Raw genomic sequence first — 23,702 nt, 5'->3', positions numbered from 1 at the left:
TTCTCTGCCATTGTTGTAGTGTGGTGTAGACACCCAGCTATATATGGCAGGAAAGGGCTATTTTAGTCAATTATAATCATCTGATCCTGCAAAGTTAAAAGTCTTGGTTCCCGACAAAACCTCTGAGGTTTCTGAATCTTTGAAGCGTTTTCCAACAAAAATGAAGTTTTAGTTCATTTTAGAGAGAACTGCTTACCTTGCAGAATAAATGACTGGTGATAAAACATGCAGCAGTTCTTCACTGTTGTTTTCTGTCAGGTTATCTCATGGTTAATGATCACTTACTGTATATTACTTTTACAGTGCTATAAGGTGATTTGAGTCAACTACATCTAGTGTAATGATTCTTAATTGAGATCCGACTGATAACAATAGTGAAAATGCTATAAAGGGGACTAGAGAGGGGATATTTTACTTTTGAAAAGATAGAGGAAACACACATAGAGTTGTGTTTGTTGTTCTGATCCTCATTGTGGCAAACAAATAAAACCCTGTGTGTAAACCTCTACATTTGGATCAAATTTCTCTTTTAGGAGAAAAAAAACATCTATTCATGCTCTGTAGTAACCACTAACCTCAGAAACATTCCCCTGCCCTCTACCACGTGACCACGTAACACAGCTCCACAGAAGAGTCAACAACAAAAGCAGGTTAAATATTTCACATTTTATTTAGTTCCACTCATAAAACCCAAAGAACTTCTCTCATGGCAGAATCAGACACAAACTGAAACAATCATACGGAGCCCATTTAGAGTTGGGACAGCACAGACAAAGACCGAGTCACTTATACTGTATCTGTACAAGCAGATTTATCCTGATGACATTACAAACATCAAATGATCACTATGTAACATACATAACGGCGTGTGAGATCTCATACATCTGCTGTGTATTGCTGTTGATCAGTTATTGGCCCAGAAAGATCAGATAAATAGACAGATGAATGAAAGGCTTCTGAAAAATAAGAAGCAAACACAGAATCAGTCTCTTTGGCGATTTCACCTCATTTACTGCATAATCTCAAAAGTGGAGAGAGTTTGGTTTTATACTGACTGACAACGAAAGACCCTTTGATCATCCAAAGCAGTGAGCGGAGCAGCTAAGAGCCTTTACCTGCTTGGATCCTACTTTTGAAGAAGGATTTCCACTCTTTCACTGGTCCAAAGTCCGTTGCATGAAATGTGGATAATACAACCAAGGTACAGTGGTATAACCCATGTATTGCTGCAACATTGTAACAGTAACAAAATGTCATGAAGTCGAACTGGCTTTAACATTTCGGAATCAGTCAAAGTGAAAACCGATATTGCTAAATCTTCCATAAACCTACAGCAGAGATGTGTTCTCCAGATTGTGTTGGTTGGATGATGATCGGTATTTGATCTTTGCCATTAATATTTTGCAAAATCAATCTATTGGTAAAGGAGCTTAATGGCCAATTAACAGCTGTGACAAAACTACAACAGCCTGTAGCACAACACACACCATTCAAAACGGTCATACACATCCTGGAGATGTCATCATCATTCCATTAAAAAAAATTATACTCATATACATTTGATTGTAAATTTTTAAAAGGATGAGTTAAATCTGATAAACTACAGAGCCTATTTTTAGAAGCTATTTGACTCACAGATGCCTCTCATTTAGGAAAAAGTGCAGGGCTTGCAATGTTTAATTTGGGCTTTTAGGTGGAGCAGTTCACGCTTTGAATTCAATAAAACAAAATTGAAAAGAAAATCGGGAAAAAATCTATCACAAGTCTTGAAATCCGAGTTACAGTGTAGATCAAATGAAATAATATACTTTGATAAAGAAATGAACCAAATCATAAAAAAGAAAGAGTATATTTTTAATATGCGATATCATCACCTTAACGACCCCCAAGTCAGCTGGAATTCCTTTGGACAAGTTCTGTATGATATGCAGTCCATGAGCCGTAACACTTTCCTAGTGCCATAAGTTTTGGTTCCATGATGGTCACAGTCACATTTTACATACCGGCTCTGAAGAGCAGACAGTGGTTACAACCTTATACTGTCTCTTAGGCATCAACATAGGGTCTTTTCTGGTCAAAGTAAAACCATCAAATCCTCAAACAGCCATATAGCTTAGCCAGGTGCCCCTGCTGAACTGTTGCTCCATCGAATTAAAGTCACAGTAGGTCATTTGAGGCCGTCCATGTGAAAGTAACAAGGAGTCCTTACATCCAACTCAACACTCCCAAATACGTCAGCAGTTCCAGTTTTACATCAGTTACAGAAATATTATCTCCTTCCCCCCTACTGGACGCACACATATTTCTTCCACCAGGCCTTGGAGAGCATCTTCATCTTATCGGCTGTGCTGCGGACCTTCCTCTCCCGCCGCGCTCGCCTATCAGACTGTCGCAGTCCCACAGAGATGGCCACATCAAACACCTCCTTCAGATTCTTTTGTGTCAGTGCCGAGCACTCAACGTACGTCACAGCCCCGATTTTTTCCGCCAGCGCCCTGGCATCTTCCTCCGGCACCGGCCTCTCCCTCCTTCTTGCCAACTCGATTAGCACTTTGACGTCCTCCCGCAGGTCGCACTGCGTCCCTACGAGGATGATGGGCGTGAGGGGGCAGCGGCGGCGGATTTCGGGGACCCACTTCTCCCAGACGTTTTGAAAGGAAGCGGGGCTGACCACGCTGAAGCAGAGCAACAGGGCGTCTGTCCGACTGTAGCAGAAGTGGCGGAGTTTGTCGAACTCGTCCTGATGGAGAAGAACAAAGAGAGAAATTTTATTTTATATATATATATTTTAACATATGTCTGGTTCAGAGTCTTTATTTTGATTTGAGCCACCTCCCTTCACTCTGACCACACACAGATGCACTTGAACACACTCAAGTACTGTAACATCACATCACAGGAAAGGGAGTGGTGCCAGTAACTGTTAAATAACAAACCGTCTCAATAGTGTTTATATTGCGCAAATATTCAGAACAGACAAATCCTGCCCACACATTTATACCATTTGCAGTAAATCTCTTAAATTGACACTTTGGAGCCACACAGCTTTAACTTACATGGGCCTCCCACATCCTTGAGTACACAGATTAAGGTTGGCAGTAACTTGACTCAGACCTCTCCTTTTTTTCCGTTTAACTCCATCCTTTCCAACACATATCTCTTAATCCTTATTTAACTAAACAATACCACAAGCCCGCTCTCTGCCCTTTAAAACACAATTAAAATGTGCAGAAAAAAAAATATCAGCAGTTTCCACATGTGGATTTGAGGCCCAGCACATGCCGCTTCTGAGTTTGACACACACAAGGTCTGGCTGCGCTTTGTGATCTGATGACGTAGGCCCATCTGCAGAATATACACACACGTATCAACATCTCTGAGTGAGGAGCGACGTTGTTTATCAGCCCTGGAAGTGTCTGCTATCATCTTTTTCCAGACCTTCTGTGTCTTTCCATCTCTCCTCGCTCTCTCCTCTCTCATCTCAATGTTTTTGGCACACCCGACCAGTCTCTGGTTCAAGCTCTCCCCCCACCCTCGTATAGAATTGCATCACTACAGTAAGTGTTTGTAGAGTTTTATCTAGTTGAATTTGCCCCAGCTTGTCTGCATGCGGATGCGTCTGCGTGTATGTGTGTGCAGATTTAAGGCCGTGAACAGCTCAGAACATGCTGTGAGGTTTTACACGTATTAGGGGTTTACTCAAATGCCTCATTCCACTTTATAGCCAAACTGTCTTTGATTCTATGCAGAACTGGCAGTGCCCTCGCAGCGGCTGTGAATGTCAAATATGCTGCTCCCAGGGCAGGGTTTGACTGTAGTGGGTTATGAAACAACCACCCAATGCCCCAGAGAAACAGAAACACTGTTTCACAACATGTTCTTTCCAAGATTGGCCTATCAACATAATAATGAGTCAATAAATTTACCTGGCAAGCTCTGTGTAGCACAGTTCATTCACCTTAGTAACTGACAGAAAACAGTTCACAACTAATTATAATTTTATAACCAAATGACGTTTAACCGATTATTTGTTCCATCGTTTCAGTGCCTCAAATATAGTGAGGATGAGTCTGCAAATGTACTCAAGATTTTTTTTTAAATGTCTTTTTAAACATTAGCAGCATGCAAGGACCCTAATATGTGCTATTAAAAACTATTCCTGCATAACTCTGCATATGACACTGCAACCAAGCAACGGCGACTAATCAACCAACATGTGAGAGTTATGTAGAGCAAAGGCCGAGAAGCATGCAGGCACTGTATGTCAATGACCTGCGTAGAGTGGTAACGCAATGTGTTTGTGTGCAAACTCACCTGTCCCGCAGTGTCACACAACTGTAGTCTGACTGGGCTCCCATCCACCTGAACCACAGCTGCAGATACAGAAAGGGACAGAAAGAAAACAAAGTGAGTCACAGGTGACAGTATGAGTTTTAAGGCTGTGTATGTACCCCCACCTGACACTCGAGTTAATGCACACACACACACAGCTACTAACCGCAACACTCTCAGCAATAAACAAAACCCTTACAGTTTAAAAAACAAAAAAGACTCCCCGCTGCCGCCTGTTCTGCTCTTCCAGCTCGCAAATGGCCTTGCTCAGTCTCGCCCACCCACTCTGCCAGTTACCGTTCAGACCGTAACACTTTACTGTCGCTCAGACCGCTCGGTGGGCTTTGTTCTGTGCTGTGTTTTGGCAGAGGCCAGTCAAAGGTTGTCTGATGGTGTGTCTATGTGTGTGTGCATGGGGGTAAAAACAAAGCAGATTTTGTTTATTTAGTGACTCTCTTCCAATTGGCCTCATTTCCAGATTGGAAAAGGGAGTGAGTCATCTCACAGTGAGTTTCATTACAGGGCCAATTATTCTATTCAGAAAACTGAACACAACGCAGAGCAGCAGGCACATGGAAACATTTACAATAGGCCTGGAGCGTGTGGTTGGTCATACCACCTGATCAAAGGGTTTTGCTGGAACTATTCATATAGGAGGACAGCCGTCAGAACACCCTGCTTTCACAGATGCAAAGGGGGGGAAGCACGGGAGGACACAGAAGAAGGAACATAAGAGAGATGCCATTGGGTAATCATTTCCTAATACCTGACATATGATACTCCTTTGATTTTCTCATCCAAAACTCCTTATTGTCCAGTCTCCTAGCCTCCCGCTTCTCCAAGTCTCTGCCACCTGTGGCATTGTGTAACTGCTCAGAAATCAGCTTTCAAGGGAACGCTCTGATTCCAGGCACTGAAAAATGACATCACTATTAAGGGCCCCAACTGCACAATCACTCTCTGTCAGGCCAGGGAGAAAGACAATCTCTGCCTCAGAGCTACTGCAACAGATGTGCCCGTTTCAGTATAGAAGAGAGGCCTTGCGGGTCAAGGCTGACAACAATAGGCAGAGTTGTGCAATCCAAAACCCGTGAACCAGTGAACCAACCTCTGTTCTGTATGGAAGAGTTGAGCCAGCACTTGTCTAAGGGTGGTGTGTGCTCTACAAGAGTGTTTTATGAGATTTGGGTTGGCCACATTGTTCCTTTTAATGCTTATCAAGAGTAATGTCAGGGAATTAGCTATTAAGTTTACAAGTTTTTTCATAGCCAGCCGTTTTCTTTTTAAATAAAAATGTTAGATTTTGAAAAGGTAAAATACCAAAATCTTTTTGTATATAAATCAGGGTATAATCCTGCACGAAAAAGCAAAACAGCTTCTATGTTGCTCTAGAACTGCATTTCAAATGGTATGTCTAAATAACAGATGCGATCACACGTCAATAAAAGCGATCAACAGGTCACCGTGTATTTTTTTTCTATTCCAATACTGTTCGGGTTCAAACACCACCTTCAAAGGATTTTTGTTTTTCTTCTCTTACATCGCAAAAGCTTCCAGGGATTAGTGAGACAGTTTGGAAAGTGGTACAGCGCCAAATGGAAACCCAGCTACACCAGGGAGGATACTTCATCCACATTAATTACCGCTGATGGAGGACAAGATAGCAGGAAACACAAAGACATCTATCAGTCCTTAACATCTGAATAATAGAGGGACATTGGGGAATATAGGTGCGGTGGGGCGAAGTTGATCTCTAAAACAAGCAAGAGTTGAAAAGGCATCCTGTGAAAAATGGGTGATACTGACAGGTAGATGGAAACCAACAGATTTTTCTATAGGAGGGTTTTTTTTTTAAAGTGTCATAAGTTTTATTAAGTTTATTCACCTCGTTTAAATAAACTGGACATGTTCAGCTATGACAGGTGACACACATACACGGTCTGCCTGTGCATTCACAACATTTCTAAAATCTGGAATAAAATGAATAAAATAATATGTCTGTTTACCCGTGAAGTCATCAAATGCAGTAGGGACGTATTTCGTCGGGTATCCATTCGTGGTGTAGCTGACCACCAGACTGGTTTTCCCCACCGCTCCATCGCCCAGCAGGACGCACTTCAGCAGCCGCTCCTGCGCCTGTCCTGGCCGGGTAGGTTTGGGTTTATGAGGAGGCACTGGAGGGGCCATGGTCCTACCGTAATCCATTCTGAGTGGAGGTGCCTTTCAGTCAGCCAGCTCTGCACCGCGATCTCCTCGATGGACCGGTGAAACACCCACCATGAGAACAGGTTCTTTCCTCCTTTGCAGTTTTTCTTCCCTCCAAACGGTAATGATCGCAAACGGAGCTCGTGCGTAAAACCTCTCCTCCTGTGCGCGCTGTCAAATCCAGTACGGGAAGTTATCGTCCAGTACTGCACCGCTGAACACTGCAGTTTTACCAAGCGAGGGAGGACCCAAAGTGTTTTTTGTGTGTGTTTTAGGATAAATTTGACTAATCCCACCTACTTTTTCTCATTGGCTCCGCCCAGCAACGTGGGAGTGTGAATCCAAGTGTTCTTTGAAGAAAAGAACATTACCCTTATTAAACTGTTTGGGGAAAATTAGAAAACAAGAGGGACGATCCTGTGTTTTTATTATTATTATCAATCTTTCCTTTCAATATATTATTGTGTAGTTTACTCGTTTAACCTGTTACACACTGCGTTGCTATGGGCTTAATGTTTGATCTCTTGCAGGCATGTCCAGACGTGTCCTCACTAGTTAGGAGGAAGCCTTGATGCCCTTTTTGAACATGGATATAAAAAGTGCTGAAATTTTATACGCAGACTTCAGCCTCCTGACTTACTTTACCTTGTACTAGTACGCTTTTCCAAGAAGGAACATCCAGAATCTACAAGATTACTCAATCAATCAATAAATGGAAATTTTATTGTATTCTCCACGTGATCGGCCAGTTTTAAACTGTCCAATATCTAAGGTGATCCGCTTTCTTATGCTAATTTGTCAAAGACACTGGAAACCTCGAAAACTGAACCAAATGTTTTGCCTTTTGCCGCCTCCTTGTGGCTGCAGCGAGAAACTGACATACCTGAAAACAGGTAGCGTTAATACTCTTGTCTGTTTAAAAAAGCCACAGTATATGTTGAATTGATCTCTCAAGAGTTTATTTTTCCAGCCATAAAACTAGTTATTTTCAGGAATACAAAGAAAAGTGCACTAAGATAATGCAGGTCACGAGTGATCAATTGTTTGGAAATTAAATGAAAAGGAATTAAAAGTCAGTTTTCTGTTTAGATTAATATTTTCAAGGCAAATAGAAAACAAAAACTTCTGGTAATCTAGGCCTGGTATGACAACTCTATGAAAATGAAGTTTGGCTGGATTAGTAGCAGCTTTGCTAAATATGTACACAGGAATCATGACAAAACAGATTTATACATGTTAAGCTGTGTGGTTACATATTGCTGTCACCCATCTTTTTAAAGAAAGGACAGATGGGTGTGTCTATGCTACTACTGTAGTTCTATGACCAAGCAGCACATGATTTCTGACACTAACTGGCCATTAGGTTTTGGTTTTTAACGGGTTATATCTATGCTTTCTCTGTAGGATGTAAATTCACATCTATAAGGCATAACAGTCTTTGTGTGAGCTTTAAAAGCAGACACTAAAGGGAAATATGGACTTCAACTGTGGAGTATCCTGAATAATTTTATTATTCCTAAAACAGATCTACTTACAGTTCCATATAAGATACCTTGCCCTGTACAGATATAGGAATCCGGTAAGTTTTGTACATATACAAAACTCCATTATTGGGAAACAAATGGTTAGGCTGATACGAGAAGTGGTGCATTGTTGGAGGAAACAAGTTGTAAGTACTGTGAATCAGATCATGCACTGTAACCTGCGGTTAAAAAGGCACCTGCTGTATTACACTTTCACGTTCCTTCACAAGCTTCCTCTACAACGGGAGACAAAACACTTTAAGAGCACAGAGAACATGGGAAATCTTAGCACTTTGTCTATTGCCCATATACGCAATCATGAAACTCCTCAGCAACACTGACACCTCTGGTACTCTGCCAGTGAAGAACTTCCTCTCGTAAAATTTATAATGTTGTAAATTACTAAAGTCACCGAGGAGCTCAGTTATCTTTCTGTTTATATCAAAGGAGGGAAAGCAGTGCCTTTCAGCTGCTCCCTTTAGGAGTCAGCACAGCGGATCTTCTGCCTCAATCTCACCCTTTCCCTAACAGCCTCCTCTATCACACCGACTCCCTGTATGTCCTCCTTCACTACATCCATGAATCTTTTAGTGTAAGCAATGAAAAAAACAAAAAACACACAAAACATAAAAAGGGTGACTGATAGTGAATAGAAATGGATGCCAGCGAGGGTGAAAAGAAACACAAAATTTTGGAAAATTAAGAAATGTGACTTTAATTGCTGGGTAACAGTTTTGTTTGAGCAAGCTCTATGTCAGTTACTCGCATACATGCACACACAAACACAGAAACGTCCATACACACCTGCATACACACAGATAAACAGTCATGTGAATGAATATGCATGGAGAAATGTACATGTGATTTCACACACGTCTTTAATTGCCAGTTTTATGCTGCCGTGATCTGTGTTGACCCCTGTTTTAGCGCTCCTCGCACAAATCCCCTCAACGACTCAATTCCCTTTACTCAGGTGTGTAGCTGTCAGTGTGGGAGCTTCCCTTTTATGGTCTTGTACCTCATTTTGGACTACAGCTCAATTTAAGACACTTTTTGAATTCTTTTTTACATGTCAAAAACAATATTTCCAAAGATGGTCATGCGCAATCACCTGCGCTGCAGAATCTCTTCTTCTTCGAAACCAGCAGCAAGAGTCCTATCCAGGATTCATACACCATGAAGCAGAATCATCTCAGCCCCATCCTCTAACCCCCATAACTTGGATACAGTTAGTGTGAAGTACCATGCGTAGTCCTCATCATCATTCATTTAAATAACCTCCCTTTCGTTCCCTTCCCCGTTTCTGGAGCTCTGTTCTTTGGAGCTCTGAGCACAGACTGCCATGTAAGACATCTGAGTGACAATCTGTAACTCATGTAGCTTCTCTTTAAGTCGCTGTCCATGAGTGATTACTGGGTTTTGGGTTTGGCACCACCAGGAGTTGGATCAGGAGGAGGGCCACCACCCTGGACAAGTCTTTGAAGACTACAGGGGAGACACATAAGTGATAATAAGTGAAAATTAGCATCATCCACCACCATTATTTTTTGTTAAGTGTGTGTTAATGCCTCACTGATAAATCCTATGTTTAAGGAACACATTCCAACATAGTTAGTCCCCTTAGCTCGTCCTACCAGCCTTATAGTAGAACCTTTTAAATTACTTCAGTTAGATCCCTCCCTGGTTTGTTTTAGTGGCTTGAAGCCATTTTGATACGGATTACCTGGTATTTTTTCTTGGGATTGTGTGTGCGTGATACTGTTACTGCCATTAACTATATCAGCATATTATCGTGGGCTTGGAAGGCATGACTGGGAAATGGATAAACTATTTTGGTTGTAAGTGGTTCCAGTTTGGATCGACAACCAGGTTTGTTAATCCTACTTATTTTCTTGTTTAGAAAAAAGACAGGAAAAAAGGTCAAGGACACATCTGGTTGATGGAACCAGGCTGTGAACATTAAAAATTCTGAGATCCCACTGTGAGCTAAAAAGAGCTAAAAACTCATGCAACTGTAACAATGGATCTCCAAACTAACACTCTATACTTCAACATTCGGCCAATAATTAGCAGATAATGAGCAAATACACTATAACATATTAGTTACCATTATTATTAATAGCATTGTCATGCTGCACAGCCATGGTGGATCATTCTTCTGATGAGAATCATTTGATTAACAGTTAAAAATCTGTTGCTTTTTTCTAAACACAAATCATTGAGCATCATGTTCAGTCTCAGTCTGCTGACCAGCTGAAACTAAATGCTGTGATGTAAAGTACAATGTGTTTGCTTTATTAATTGCAGTACTGTGCAAAATCTTGAGCCTCCCTTCTCAAAAAATGTAAAGTGGGATTTGTCATTGATTTTCAGTCCAGGTCTTGTGTAATCTGGTACACCTCAGCCTTTTCTCCCTGTTTCCCTTCCTGAAGAATGACAGCCACCCTTCCCCTAAAACCATTTCTGATGTACAGTCGATGGATCAGCTGAAGGGCCAGATGCATTTTTCAGGTCCTGTTTCAGGTCTTTGCTGGATTTATTTTTTTATTCTATTAGTCATATCCTATTTATTTACCATTTAAAGCTGAATCATGACACACTCGCCAGAAATGTATAAATATATATATTTTAAATTAAAAACAAAAATGAATGTAAGATTTATTTGCTTTTATTAATTTGACTTTGTATCATATTTGCTATATCTGGCATTTCAGCTAACAGCACTTTGAGAATCACCTTTTTGTGCAAAAATACTCGTTTATGTCTGTGTTTCTACAACAGGCTGCAAAAAAAAGTGCCTAAAGATTCAGTTTTTTTCAACATGTTCAAAATGTAATTTCCTTATAGTGTTAAAAACATATCTGAGTACTGCAGCAATGAATAGATTTGGCATATTTGTTTATTTTTCTTATAGACTGCATAGTGCTATTGACTATATACTGTGTTAAACAGTGTGAATGATACTTTGTGCAGTCAGCTCTGGTGCATACTTAAAGTAAAAAGAAGTATCTGAGATCATGAGCTCCACTGTGTTGGTGATAGCACCTTTCTGCCACAGGATGGCGTCATACTCACATGTCCTTGACGTTGTCAATTTGGGCCTGGATTTTTGCAATAACGCCATCAACCTGCTCCTGGAATATAACAGAAAAAGGGTACAAATGTTAAAGGATATGGTGGACATTAAATATCAGTGAGTGTACAAATAGAAAAAAAAGTTGCTACCGGACGTCGTATATAAAAAAGGGGCAGAGAAAAGACAGCGATCACACCTAGAAGAGAAAAAAAAGTAGAGTTGCCAAAGTGATAAACAAAGAGTGTATCAATAGCTTTCATATGTCCAGTGATGATATGCGTTTCTTACTGATGATGAGCAAAGTAAGGCCATTGCACAGGTCTCCCAGGTATGTCACAAGGTACATCAGAAACAGGAACTAAAAGAATAAACATAAAATAAAGAAACAGCTGCACAGACTTTAGCTTTCACCAGAAAGTTAAGCTGTTATCAAGAAACCCTCCTGCAAACCTCCATTTGGTTTTCATTTCCTTCTAGAAAACAGTCCATCACACTAACACACTGTTGATTTTGCTCCACTGTATTATGTAAATATGATACAGAATTCATTAAATTATTGTCACTGACATCATTTCTCCTTGACGGATAAAATAAGCTTTAAATATAACCCCCACGCCCCAATATGATACAACTCTTTCCCCTCATTTTTCAGTTCTGTCACTGTACATATGATACTGACATGGGACACCCTGTGTCAGATGGAAGGAGACTCCAGCTTATCCCGGGTGTCTCTGAGTTCATATCCCTGTGTGTCATGCCACATTCCAGCAAGGTCAGGGTTGAGAACAGGGGGTCCTGGGATTAAGGGGCTCAGTCAGCTTACGCTGACTCACCATTTATTGCAAATGAGTTATTTCAGCCTGCTGTTAACAGCTACAATTTCATATCTATGTAGATGTTTTACTGATACTGGTAAAACTAGAGTATTCTGCATGTTATTCCAATACTGGCAGTGAGGTTTACTAACTATATTGTAACTGACTGGTACACGTGTATAGTGAATGCTGCATCAATAGCTCCTATCCCAGTCTAATACTACTCTCTATGAAATAAGTGGAAATTACCCTAAATTTAATCAAAGGTAAGTAGCCATCACACATTTTTTTATTCATATTTGATTGACCGTTTTGACCCCTCAGAGGATCCCTCAAACTTTTCTTAGACTTGTATCACTTGCATTACTCAAGAACACACCTACATTTGAAATGACTTGAGCCTAATGATGACTGTGTCAAAAGGCTGATTAAGAACTGGCATTTTATGCATTAGCTTTCAGAGAAAGGACATAAACCTAAAGTCAATCAAGTTTTATCTAAAAAACTGCAACAAAGCATTTTCCGTCACAGCAAACTAGATAAATCATTAATTATGTGATGCTGGCAGATTTTCCGCTCTTGACTTGATGAATATGATCTCTCCTGCAAGCAAGGGTTTGGCCTTGCTAGCAGGAGAGGCATAGCCAAGGGTTGGATGAGAAGAGTGAGGCATTTCAGTTTGATCTGAAAGGATTCTTTATCCAAAGGGACACTTAGCCTTCCAAACAATTACCAAAAATATGTCACAGGGACTGACAGCTGCCAGCAGTGCTATTAATTTATTTAGGAGGAGAGGCTTCAGCTTTGAGCCGGGAGAATGAGAGTAACAGTCGGCAATGACCTAACCTCCAGTGATAGAGGGATGAGGCAGGGAGGAAGATGACAGATGATGAAGCAAAATGAAGGACTACGGAGATAGGATGATATCTTGGTTAATGATGATAAAATGAAGATAAAAATGGAGAGGAGAGGTTCTGGACAAAGCGAAACAAATCACTTACCTTGAGGGATTCAAAAAGGTTGCCAACAAAAAAGAGTCTCTTCAGAGTGTCAACAGCTGACAGAGTCATCACAATGAGTTTCTGCATATAGAGGTCAGCCTGCTCTCCACTGAAGCTGATGTCCAAGTCCAAATAAGACCTGATAGGACAGGATGACAAAAGCAGAAGCTAGATGCTGAAATGTCAGATTTAGTCTCACATTTCTTTGCACTGCATTTATTTTTGAGTCTTTTCTGAGTCATTCCTCCTTAAAAACACAGATTCCACACAATACTTCAAGCACATATACTTGTCATAACTTTCAAAGCCATTAAATTGCCCAATCTCTGAAACTTCCCAGGTCATCAGCAGCTATTTAAAATCCATTTTACATATCGTTAGCTTCATAGCATAAGTGCCTAAGTCAGTTTTTGGTCAAATTGAGATTTTTGCCTAACTTTACTCCCCTACCACTGCTGCATCATCCTGTCCGTCTGCCTATGTCATTGGCCAAAAATGACTTAGGCAATTATGCTATCAAGCTAACGATATAAAGCTATCATTTTATAAAGAGGCATTGCAACAAGATGACTATCCTATAAGGAAAATTCAACAAAAGTGACAATATTTCAAGTATGCTTTAACAAACAAAAAAATAAAGGTTTCCTGAGTGAAAGTTGTTATCTTAACTCCCTGGTCTTGAGCACATTCTATATTAATTTGTATAAAAACTAAAATAACAAAGGTCAAGTCCCCATTAAATAAAAGCACAGCATCTTACTTGAACGGATGTTCTCCATCACCCCAGCTGAGGATGTAGAGGAGTTGGTAGTAGATCCGTACTGAGATGGTGAAGCACATGATAGCCAGGGAGACTGTGGAGACCACAGTGATGATGCTGAGCTGGAACAGGGACAGCAATCCCACCACTAACCCTGTGAGCACCATGCCACTCCGCTCCATGTCCTTCCAGTAGATCAAGTCCATCACTAAAAGGCAAGGCAGGTACCGTGTGGTCAGAAATGTACATGCTTTATCATAAGCACAAATATCATGGAAATTTGAGACTTTTACAATATTTTTTTTTGTGATGTTCTATTTCCAGGGTGGAATGATTGTACAGCACAGAGGTGTAGAGGAGTCAAACATGCATACATTCACTTAAATCTTTTATTAAATAATGCTTTGCCAGCATCTAAAGGATTTATTTAAAGCACACATTAAAATGACCGAGTTCAAGGAAAAGGAGAAATGTAGGTTTAAATAAGTTTGGAAGGTCTCGCTGAGCCAATTTTAAACTAGGGCAGATTCAGAGTACAAGTTATTCAGATGCGTCACCATTTTGCCAAGGTTCAAAAGAAGATACGAACTGTCACCCTTAGAGGAAGGGAAATTGGTTATATATTCAGAAACAGTCCATTAAGCACCGAAGGTCAAGCCTGCAATGAACTGGGAACTGCTGGAACACCAACATCACTGTGCACAGCAAAGCCAGTTTTATATTGACCTTGACTGAGGGTGCTGACCAAGACAGAAGCCCTTGCTCCAAAATTGATACCTTTAAGCTCAACTGAAATTTGTAGCTGCCCACATGGACGAACCAAATGCCTTTTAGTGAACATTTTATGGGCAGGCAAAATGAAGATTGACCTGTTTCGCCACAATCACAAGAGGTATGTTTGGAAAAGTAAAGGTGAGGCTTTCAAACAATAAACCTAACACAGTACCAACTATCAAGCATGGTGGTAGTAGCATCATGATCTGTGGCTGTTTTGTTACCATTGGTATTGGTACACTGCAGAAAATGGATGAAATAATGAAGCATGACTACCTCTAAATTCTTCAACTTCACTGCAAAACAGCTAGATTGTTAAAACTTGGATACAATTGTGTGTTCCAACAGGACAATGATCCCAAACACAAACTGGGTTTGGATTGGATGAAGCAGGCTAACATTAAACTTCTAGACTGGACTTCCCAAACCCCTGACTTCTAACCTAATCTAACTCTTCCAATTCTGCATGGAATAGCAGTCAAATATCTAGCCAGAATTATGCCAGAAGTTTGTTGATATATAACAAAAACAAGCTGCAACTTGCTGAGGTACATGAAACTAAATATTACTGGGCATGTGAGTTTATTTTTGACCCAGTTTGGATTGGAGAAAATCTGAATTAAAAACAAACATTTGCCCCTAATTCAAGCTTTGAAAAGTTTTTAAAGATTTACCCGTATAACCACGCCACCCCGGAAAAAGAACAGTTTAATAAACTCAGCAAAAGCACCAAATTACCATGACATTTATGCCCATGATGAGTGTAAGTACACCTCTGACAACAACTGAAGAAAAGAAAGGTTAAAAAAAGATAGAGCCAACAGAATAGGAAGTAAAAAAACAAACAAAATAAAAACAGTGGCTGAAAAGTCCAGGCAACTGTTGACAATATATTCGATTTTGACAAAGCTGCTGTATCATTTAAACTCCTCAACATTCGGCTGAATAATACCTTTTTTTATTTTTTAAGAAGCACCATTGAAAGAGCACCTGGAGCATAGGAAAAGAGATGGAAAGGGTGGCCAGAGAGGTTGAAGACATGAGGCAAGGAGGGATTTTAAGCCTCAGGCATGAAAGCACACAGGGCAGCTCCGAGGACACATCAGGCTCTAGGTCCAGTTAAATTTAGCCCTCAGATGAAAGAGGGAAACAAGCAGTTGAGGGGAATTTAAATGCAGCCTTTCACAGCACCTGCTGTCAGTCGTCAGGACATCGGCAGCCCCTTCTCCACACCCTGTTAGTTTCCCTCTCTGTCACCCAGCAACAGCTGCCCTGGAGACTGAGGCATCTGCAGAGTCATGCAGTACTACAGTGGACAACTTTGATGTACGCAGTAGAATTCGTGGGTCATCTTTTTTCTCTTAACAATTTTAATGTTACAGAAAACGATTAAGCAATTAACAGTAATTAAAATTCCATCACACAGCTCACTGTAAATGCAGTGTCCCTGTGCTGTGTAATTATTGTCAGAGAGAGACCTGGTACTTTGTACTCGTCGTTCAGCGAAATGCTAAGCCTCAGCATTAGAATAAAGGGAAGCCTCTTTCAATGGAGTGTACTGACAGCAGGTGGGTTATTTATAAACATCACTGCACACAATTAATACCCATGATGCCCCTGGAACACACCTGTTCATTGTGTTTGTTTGTGCTGCTGCCATTCCGGGACAGTGACACTCACATGGAGACACAGCAGGATACGTGTTTAGTGTAATAACACATAAACAGCAGTATGACATCAAAACTGGCCATGGAAGACACATTGTATTTGGCTCATCTTCACACACCTTGTACTTGTACTTTACTACTTGCTCTCTATTACTTGCTCAGGGTTTTCTAAACACACGAGTATCGAGTAAATATGCAAAAACACTGTGACTTCCCCTTGTAATCCCCTAAAGTTGGTTTATTTCATTTATTTATTAGCAATTTCTTTCCAAACAGAACTTGAACAATTTATCAGACAAATAATATTAGCTGTTTGTTGATCGATTTGCATTGGCATGTATGAGGGCTGATAAATCAAAACTTCAAAAGCAAACAGGAAATTGGAGAAACACCCTTCAACCATGTTATGAGTGTTGACATTGCCCTGTTGGCAACACATGCCACAAACACAACAGTCAGAGAGTAAACAAATAAATAGACAACTGAACATAAAGAGAGAAAGAAAAAATTTGCACATATATTAGAATCTCGAATTTTTAAATCAACTATCGGTAACAGTATCGGTCTTAGAATCCTATATCAGTTGGGCTCCACTTTCAGTCACTTTACTTAAGACATTAAATAATGGATTCAATTTTCCAAAGGGCCACATGAGAAACTGGGACTGTTGTGAAGGGCTGCACCAATAAGCTTATAAATAGATAAAAATCATGTTAACCAGAATTGAGTTCAGAGTTGCTGGTATGGCTCTCCACAACAGTCCCATTGGCCGCTTTGCAAAATGAATTGCCCACCCATGCATTAAATATTTAATCTCCACATGACAGGAAGTATTTCACTGGTTACAAGTTAGCTTAATTCTTCAGTCCACTATAGTTCACTAAGATGAAGAACTGCAGCACCTTATGGACAACTGAGCCTGGCTCCAAAAGTGAGGAAAGCCCATAAACAAAAATGACCACATTAAAAGTAGAAATAAAGATATACAAAAAAAGGTACAAAAGGGCTTTGGTCTTTTTTATTTATTACTCAGGCGCATCCACAGTTCACAACATATCAAGTACTGAGCTAAAACATGGTGCAATTCACATTAGCTAAACTGCAGTGCTTTAACTACGATATACAGGATGTTACTGTATTCTTGATTATAATTAATCAAACAAACAGTCAATCAACTGTCAATTAACCAGTCAAACAAAAGTAATAGAGCCAACTTGTCCTTTATGCCACCTTGGCTTGACATAATTTCATTTCAGCCCCCAAAATCCATTTCACTTGTGCCTGGTCATGTCAGCTCAAGCATGTTGCCACAAACCTCGTACTACTTTAGAATGAAACTCCATCTGTGCCAGCTCTTCAGTCTAAAGAGGAGACACCAAAGAGTAAGAGAACCCAGCTGGCAAATATATTACAACCCATGACTGAAAGTTTATAGTCATTTGAATGGCTGGTGCTCATTTAAATCCAGGGTACTGATAAATGTGGCTATATTTGAACAACTGATTAGTTTAGTGCCAAACACACCTGCAGCTGATGGAAACACCCATCCCCAGCGAGCAGCAGGAAATCCACTCAGTTTAAACCTTCAGGACTCTGACAGACCAGCCTTCTCTAAGCCAGTCAGAAAGCTAAACAGTCCACCACTTGAATCTGCAGCTTTCTCTGCCATCAATTTAACTGAAATGAAACACAGCTCTTTGTGGGAGTTGTCCCTCAGCTCATCACACTAAGCTTAGACCTACAGCTCACCTATAAAGGTGTAGAAAATTCTATTTCCACATCCAGAGCATCTCACCTTTACTGGCCATTTTGGTTGCTGCTCCAGCGTTTCCCCTCGCACCCTCTGCCCCTCTCTCTGTGTGTACCTCTCACCCCTGTGAGCTGTTTTTGGCCACCCACTGCTCGCTCAGCAGTCCAAAGGCCTGACAGCCTAAAATAATCTCATGTGCAGCACCGCCCAGCACTCTTAGAAAATACAAGAGCTTCACCCATAAAGAGATGATTCGCAACCATTACACTAGATCTTCTGACTCTAAAGACAGATGAATGAATCCATTCCTTTAAACTGGGAGTTTGTTTTATAGAGCTGTGTTCATATTTTAAATTGTGTGAAACAGGAGAATGAGTGTCTTTTTTTCTGTTATGTCACCAGGTCCCATCTTTCTGTTTCCACTGCTGACAAAAAAACAGAAGAGCAACTGAAAAGCTGCATTCTTTTTCACCTTTTCTAGAGTTATAAATTCTACTTATGATTTAATGTGACAAAACAAACAAGATAAAATGCTTAAGCTATCAAATGTCTAAAAACAACTAGCAGTACAAGGCCTAAAATGACTGACTAAAAGGGTGCTGAATGAGAACCCAGTCATTTATCATTGCCAGTTTCAATATTTGAAATTTGATACAATGCTACTAAAAGCAGTCATAAAACCAAAAGAAACATGATATTCCAATAGATATATTTGCAGTACTTATTCAGGGGACCCTAATCTCTGTCATCAGCCTGCCCGCACATTTATTAACGCTCAAACAGTCGTCTAAAATAAGACCGAGCTCCACTCTGATGGAGGATCCACTTCGAGGGTCAATTCACCACTACAATGCTAGCAAACTGCCACAAATCTGCATACACAGAAACTCCTCCCATATACTATGTGCATCTTTCTTTCTGTTGTGTTGCTGACATCAGCATGAATCTGAAAAGTCAGCCAGTGCCAGCTATGGTTTGCTCACAATGAGCCAATCACTCCTTAAATCCCAAAAGAGGGTTATTACGGAGACACAATGAACAGCCAGCACTTCCACGGGGGTGGGGAGAGGGTCAGTTATCTTTGTCTGCCTGCTCTTGAAGGTCCATGCAGAAAGTGAAATCTGATATTCTCCTTCTTTAAAGTATTGATTGAGCTCAGTGAAAGAATCTTGCTGAACGAGAGAAGAGGCAGAGGTCAGGAGAAGACAGACGTTTTTTATTCTCCTACCTGCTATGTGTGTGCATGCTGCCCAGTCCTCTGTTAGGTTAAGTGCTGAAAACCAGTGATCTCTGACCAGTTGTTCCTGAGTGTTTAGGCCAATGGCAGGCGGCGCAGATGACGCTGGGTCTCCCGGTCGCACAGTTGTGAGAAGCTTGACTGAAATGGTTTCCCTGGCAACAGGAGATACTGGCTCAGCTGCTGCTGCTGGGAAAAGGAAGAATGTGTCACTATGGTAATGCCATCACGTTGAATGTGCTTAACTAAACAGCAGCAAACTATATTTTGCACAAGAATGCGGATTTGTTTGATTTGACCACTATTTGTCTTTATAACATTCACCACAAACAAAATCTCTTTTACACTGACACGATCACAAGATACAAATGATATATGAGGCTATCAGACTACTGAATGTAGTTTAGATTAGAGTTGTTAATTGGGTATTTTACAGCCTTTAGAAATAAAAATTACATCTGGGGTTCCACTGCTCTTCTATTTATACATGCTATTTTTTCTCACTTTTTAATTTTTAAGCACAATAAATTTATATGTAATGAAATGTATTCATAAAAACCCACTGGAAAGTGGGTTTACAAAATATTTATGCGGCCTTTCGATACTACAATTGTCTAATCATTTTGATTTGTCGTCACTTCTGCCTCAGACCCTAACGTGAAGCATGACTCAAGGCAAGGTCATCACTTAAGCTCTCAGAACATGAAGATTTTAAAGTGGAGACTGTTAGGAGGAACTAACAAAAAAAAAAAGTCTCTTATACTCAATAAATGTAAAATTTGGAAAGACTCCTTTACAAGATGTTTAAATTCAGTGTAAAAATAATATAAAATGAAGGTAAAACAGCATACAACAACATCATCTTTTTGTAGATCACATGAGGACTTCAAAAGACTTTTGACAAGATCATTATGCTGACTGACAGAATCAATAACCCAGGCCTAAACTCAGTTTTTTGTATTCTAATGTATCTTTAGTTGATCATAAGAATTCATAGTGATTTTTGGATACAGGCTACACTTATAAAACATCTACTCTAATGCTCAGTATGCTTAAAATTACAAGTCAGTTGTGCAAAGAGCTCATTACATTTTTTTGGTTGAAAACCTACTGCTCAGTCAACCAAGCTAGTCATCTCTGTACTGAGGCATCCTGAGATTTCTCAGACACTACATATTTTAGAGTTTCACACAACACAGAATGAAGCAACCTCATCACATATTTCTCACTCTGAAGTATCTGTGAGGGGCTCTGTTGCAGGGATGACAGGATGGAAGGGGAATTCTCCACACTCTCGTCAACACTCTCCTCTCTTTGAACTCCTTCATCTCTCTCTTGAGGTTCTGGGTCCAGGTTTTGGGGAGAGGGCTGAATTGTAATAGTTTCAGTTTGTCTTTGTTGCTCCCTTTCCCGTCTTTCTCCAGCACTTTCTGTCCTCGTCTCAACTCTCTCATGCTCTCTGCTTTCTGACGTTTCCTCTTCTTCATCTCTACCGAGGAACAGTTGAGGATCCCAGTCTGCATCAGGGGAGTCCAACAGTGTTTCCAGGGTGTCCGTGCGGATCAGAGGAGTGCGACTGCCTCGAGAACCAGCCCTGCGTCGATCGCGGAGGAGTCTAGAGGCACCCACTGCTTCAGCCTCGGCAATAGCGATGTAGGAGAAAGTCTGCTCGAAGGAGTTCTGACGCGGTGTGCCCCAAATAGACGGGGATGAAGCCAGTCCTTCATCATCATCATCTGGATCTCCATCGCCCCCCTCATCGTCGTCGGACCACTCCCTGGCCGTGTGCAGCTCATACATCTCTGACTCCTCATTTCCACCTGAACGAATAGAAAAACAAGATGGATGTGAGCTCAACGTACACACTGACACACAGTAACAAAACAGAGAGAGACAAAGAAACAGGATACAAGCTGGGAAAAAAACAGTTTACAAATAATCTAAAGACACTGGGGCTACTAGTGTTATTGCAGTGCTATGCAAGGAGAGAGATTTTAGTTTTATTAAATGGAAACGTCAGATGAAAGCTGCAAGGCATCCTATTTGATGTCAGGGAGAAGAAAGAGTTCAGAGTCGAAAGATGAAGCCTTCTTTGATAAGTGCAAAAACAGCTCTCCTTACAAAAAAGGAACAAATCAGCGTTCCTTTAGTCTAACCTGTGGATCTTCATTGCTAGCATTAGAGAAGTTGAATAACAGGTGCATTTAGGTGAACTTGCATCAATGAGTAGACATTCTGCCACCAAATATCTCTGGGGATGTTAAGTGTCTGCTTCTTACCATCAGTGCAGGGAGGAGTTGAGTCTGGAGTGGATGCCACGGAGCCATATTCCTCTGAAAGGACAAAACAGTGAAACTTTTGCATGAACCCACGGGTAAAACAGGAATGTTTAAGGCAAGCTGCTGTAAATCCATTCTTTCCACCATCTCACACTGAGCTCACAGCCTGGCAAACACTGAACGTAGGTGTTTCTTCTAATGATTAAAACCCCCAAAAGAAGCATTGCAGTAACTCGTTATGAGTCACTGTTTTAAGGGTTATAAGTGAACTGTCACTGTACACATTGAAAAAGACTGGGAGGTACCCTACTCAGCAATTTCAACCTCTATGTAAAACAACAAAGCATAAAACTGTGTGCATATCAACCATTTTGTTGCATATTGATTCATTTCCTTGCAGAGTTGTGCTGGCAGCAGTAAAGGCCTTCACTACATTAGACAGCCAGCATGACTTTAGCTAATAAATAAACCAGGGAGTGGAACGAAGCAGCATACTCTCGTCTGCACATGCAAATAAGCAGCCACTTTAATTTAAATGTAGAGAGGATCGTGCCCATATTCTGTCAGAAAGCTGAAATAAAAGGCAGATATGGAAGCACAACAGAAGCTTGTGGCAGCTTGAAATAACTTGCATGCCTAACATGCCTGGCTGAAAAGCCCTCTCAGACACAACCAAATAAACATCTGCTATCCAACGCTAGATAACAACAACCAAACAATCTGCTTCTGCACTGCATCCGCTCCATTAAGCCATGTGTTTATGAAAGGTATGAGCAGTAGAGAGGAACAGAGAGCATGCAGGAGAGGAGGGAGGGGGAGAGCTAACACATACGATGCTCATAGCAGTTAGCAGGAAAAGATACTGAGCTGGAATATAAGAGATGATGGAAAGGTGAGATAAGCAAATGCAGACGCCCCCAACACTGAAACACAAACTGAAGGACCAAAGCAGACTCACGGCAGTGGGAGAATCCTAAAACCTGGCCCATGCTCCATCAAGGCATTGCTGGGCCCATCCAGTCATCCAGTCTGGAAGCTCCCCCCTCCTCCTCCTCCTCTGCTGCCGACACTCACGTCCTGTGGACTCTCTCTCTCTCTCTCTCTCTCCTCCTCCTCCCTCTGTGTCTCAGTCATCTACTGAGAGGCTTCCTCCCTCTCCTGCCTCTCGCTCAGTCACTCAACAGCCCTGCCCTGCCTCACTCCACCATCCTCCCCTCTACATCTCCTCTTCCATCGCTAAGGCTGCAGCTGTAGTAGTAGTGTACGCTACAGCAAAAGGGGGGAAGGCACGAGTGTCTGTGTGCCTCAGCTTGCTGTCATCTCCCATTCACAGCTACTCTACACCCATCTATCCCCTCTCCCTCTCTCTGTCATCATGTGATCCCATCTCAGGATCTGATCGAATCAGGTTGTCAGAGAATGAAGACATTAATGATGTAAAACATAAATGTAAAACATAGGTTGGGTACAATGAGCTGAATCCTCAATTACATCCCATTACTAACATGTAAGGTTCGTCAGCTTTAGTTTGTTTTAGTAATACAGATCAGATTCTGTTTTCTCATATTATAAACACACAACTAAAACCACAGCCATAAAATATGCAGTATATAATATACTGTAGCATAAAAATTCAAGTAAAAGCTTTTAATTAGATTGGAAACAAGGCCTGGGAAACAACGAACACCAGGAGGCAGTGTTGTGCAGCTATAAAAACTGATAGTTTGGTTTGAGCAATGCTGGAAAAAATATGTGCAGTATGACGCCTTCATAATGCTTTTTATTCATGTAAAATTCAGCTTTTGAACTACAACATAGACCCTTCATTTCAGTTCATAAAACTACACTGCTAATGTATCCAAACCGCAGCTCTTTTACTGAGATGTTTGAGTCATTTTTTAATCATTCGTAAAGTAACTAAAAGCAGAAATTTAAAAGGGGAAAATATAGATTTAAACTGGATTTTTGTAATTAAAAAAAGGAAACCAAAAAAACTGAATAGAAGTGCAAGCTGAATGACATCATGGCAGTTACACAGCTGCCACTAGGTCAAAGCTGTGCCTCAACAAAGACAAATATATTTTCCTTTTCATAGTTTATATAAAATTTCACATATTTACTCATAAAAAAGCTAAACGTAAACTTTTTTTAAAACCTAATTTTTAGGTGATCAGTGTTGTGTAACAGCTTAAATGGGTTTTATCTGAGAATAGACCAAATTACTTAAGCCATATATTGTATTCACATGACAGATTGATGTCCAAATGTTTGAGAGATGTCAAA

At 40.7% G+C, this 23,702-nt stretch overlaps 2 protein-coding genes across 5 annotated transcripts; both read right to left on the bottom strand.

Annotated features, from left to right (window-relative positions):
* Positions 1-651: 651 nt before the first annotated feature.
* Positions 652-6,782, bottom strand: rhoub (ras homolog family member Ub). Its single transcript, XM_080889430.1, has 3 exons — positions 6,339-6,782; positions 4,315-4,373; positions 652-2,740 (listed from the first exon to the last, which is right to left on the bottom strand). The coding sequence occupies exons 1-3, from the start codon at positions 6,535-6,537 to the stop codon at positions 2,285-2,287; spliced, it is 714 nt and encodes a 237-aa protein (XP_080745556.1). The 5' UTR covers positions 6,538-6,782; the 3' UTR covers positions 652-2,284.
* A 685-nt stretch (positions 6,783-7,467) lies between these two features.
* rtn2a (reticulon 2a) lies at positions 7,468-22,535 on the bottom strand. 4 transcript variants are annotated; one of them, XM_080889349.1, is made up of 10 exons: positions 22,378-22,535; positions 21,420-21,473; positions 20,370-20,960; positions 19,132-19,329; positions 13,713-13,920; positions 12,953-13,091; positions 11,425-11,494; positions 11,286-11,332; positions 11,136-11,194; positions 7,468-9,545 (listed from the first exon to the last, which is right to left on the bottom strand). In XM_080889349.1, exons 1-10 carry the CDS (start codon positions 22,406-22,408, stop codon positions 9,470-9,472), a joined length of 1,473 nt encoding a protein of 490 aa, XP_080745475.1. In that variant the 5' UTR covers positions 22,409-22,535; the 3' UTR covers positions 7,468-9,469. The 4 variants fall into 4 exon arrangements, with proteins under 4 accessions (XP_080745475.1, XP_080745476.1, XP_080745478.1 ...); XM_080889350.1 differs by having other exon boundaries at positions 19,132-19,326; XM_080889352.1 differs by lacking the exons at positions 19,132-19,329; positions 20,370-20,960; positions 21,420-21,473; positions 22,378-22,535 and adding an exon at positions 16,115-17,911 and having other exon boundaries at positions 7,493-9,545.
* Between the last annotated feature and the right edge of the window lie 1,167 nt (positions 22,536-23,702).

Source organism: Rhamphochromis sp. 'chilingali', assembly GCF_963969265.1.
Source record: "Rhamphochromis sp. 'chilingali' genome assembly, chromosome: 8".
Lineage (NCBI taxonomy): Eukaryota > Metazoa > Chordata > Actinopteri > Cichliformes > Cichlidae > Rhamphochromis > Rhamphochromis sp. 'chilingali'.
This window is presented reverse-complemented; position numbering and strand designations above follow the sequence as displayed.

What these genes read in the sequence shown, in the direction of transcription:
- rhoub (XM_080889430.1), bottom strand. Translation starts at nt 6,537, where the DNA reads ATGGATTACGGTAGGACCATGGCCCCTCCAGTGCCTCCTCATAAACCC. An exon ending in TGCATTTGATGACTTCACGG is followed by an intron (nt 4,374 to 6,338) that starts GTAAACAGACAT and finishes CTGTATCTGCAG; the next exon opens with CTGTGGTTCAGGTGGATGGG. An exon ending in TGTGTGACACTGCGGGACAG is followed by an intron (nt 2,741 to 4,314) that starts GTGAGTTTGCAC and finishes CTTCTCCATCAG; the next exon opens with GACGAGTTCGACAAACTCCG.
- rtn2a (XM_080889349.1), bottom strand. Translation starts at nt 22,408, where the DNA reads ATGGGCCAGGTTTTAGGATTCTCCCACTGCC. An exon ending in TTTTTTATATACGACGTCCG is followed by an intron (nt 11,195 to 11,285) that starts GTAGCAACTTTT and finishes GTTATATTCCAG; the next exon opens with GAGCAGGTTGATGGCGTTAT. An exon ending in ATTGACAACGTCAAGGACAT is followed by an intron (nt 9,546 to 11,135) that starts GTGAGTATGACG and finishes TCTCCCCTGTAG; the next exon opens with TCTTCAAAGACTTGTCCAGG.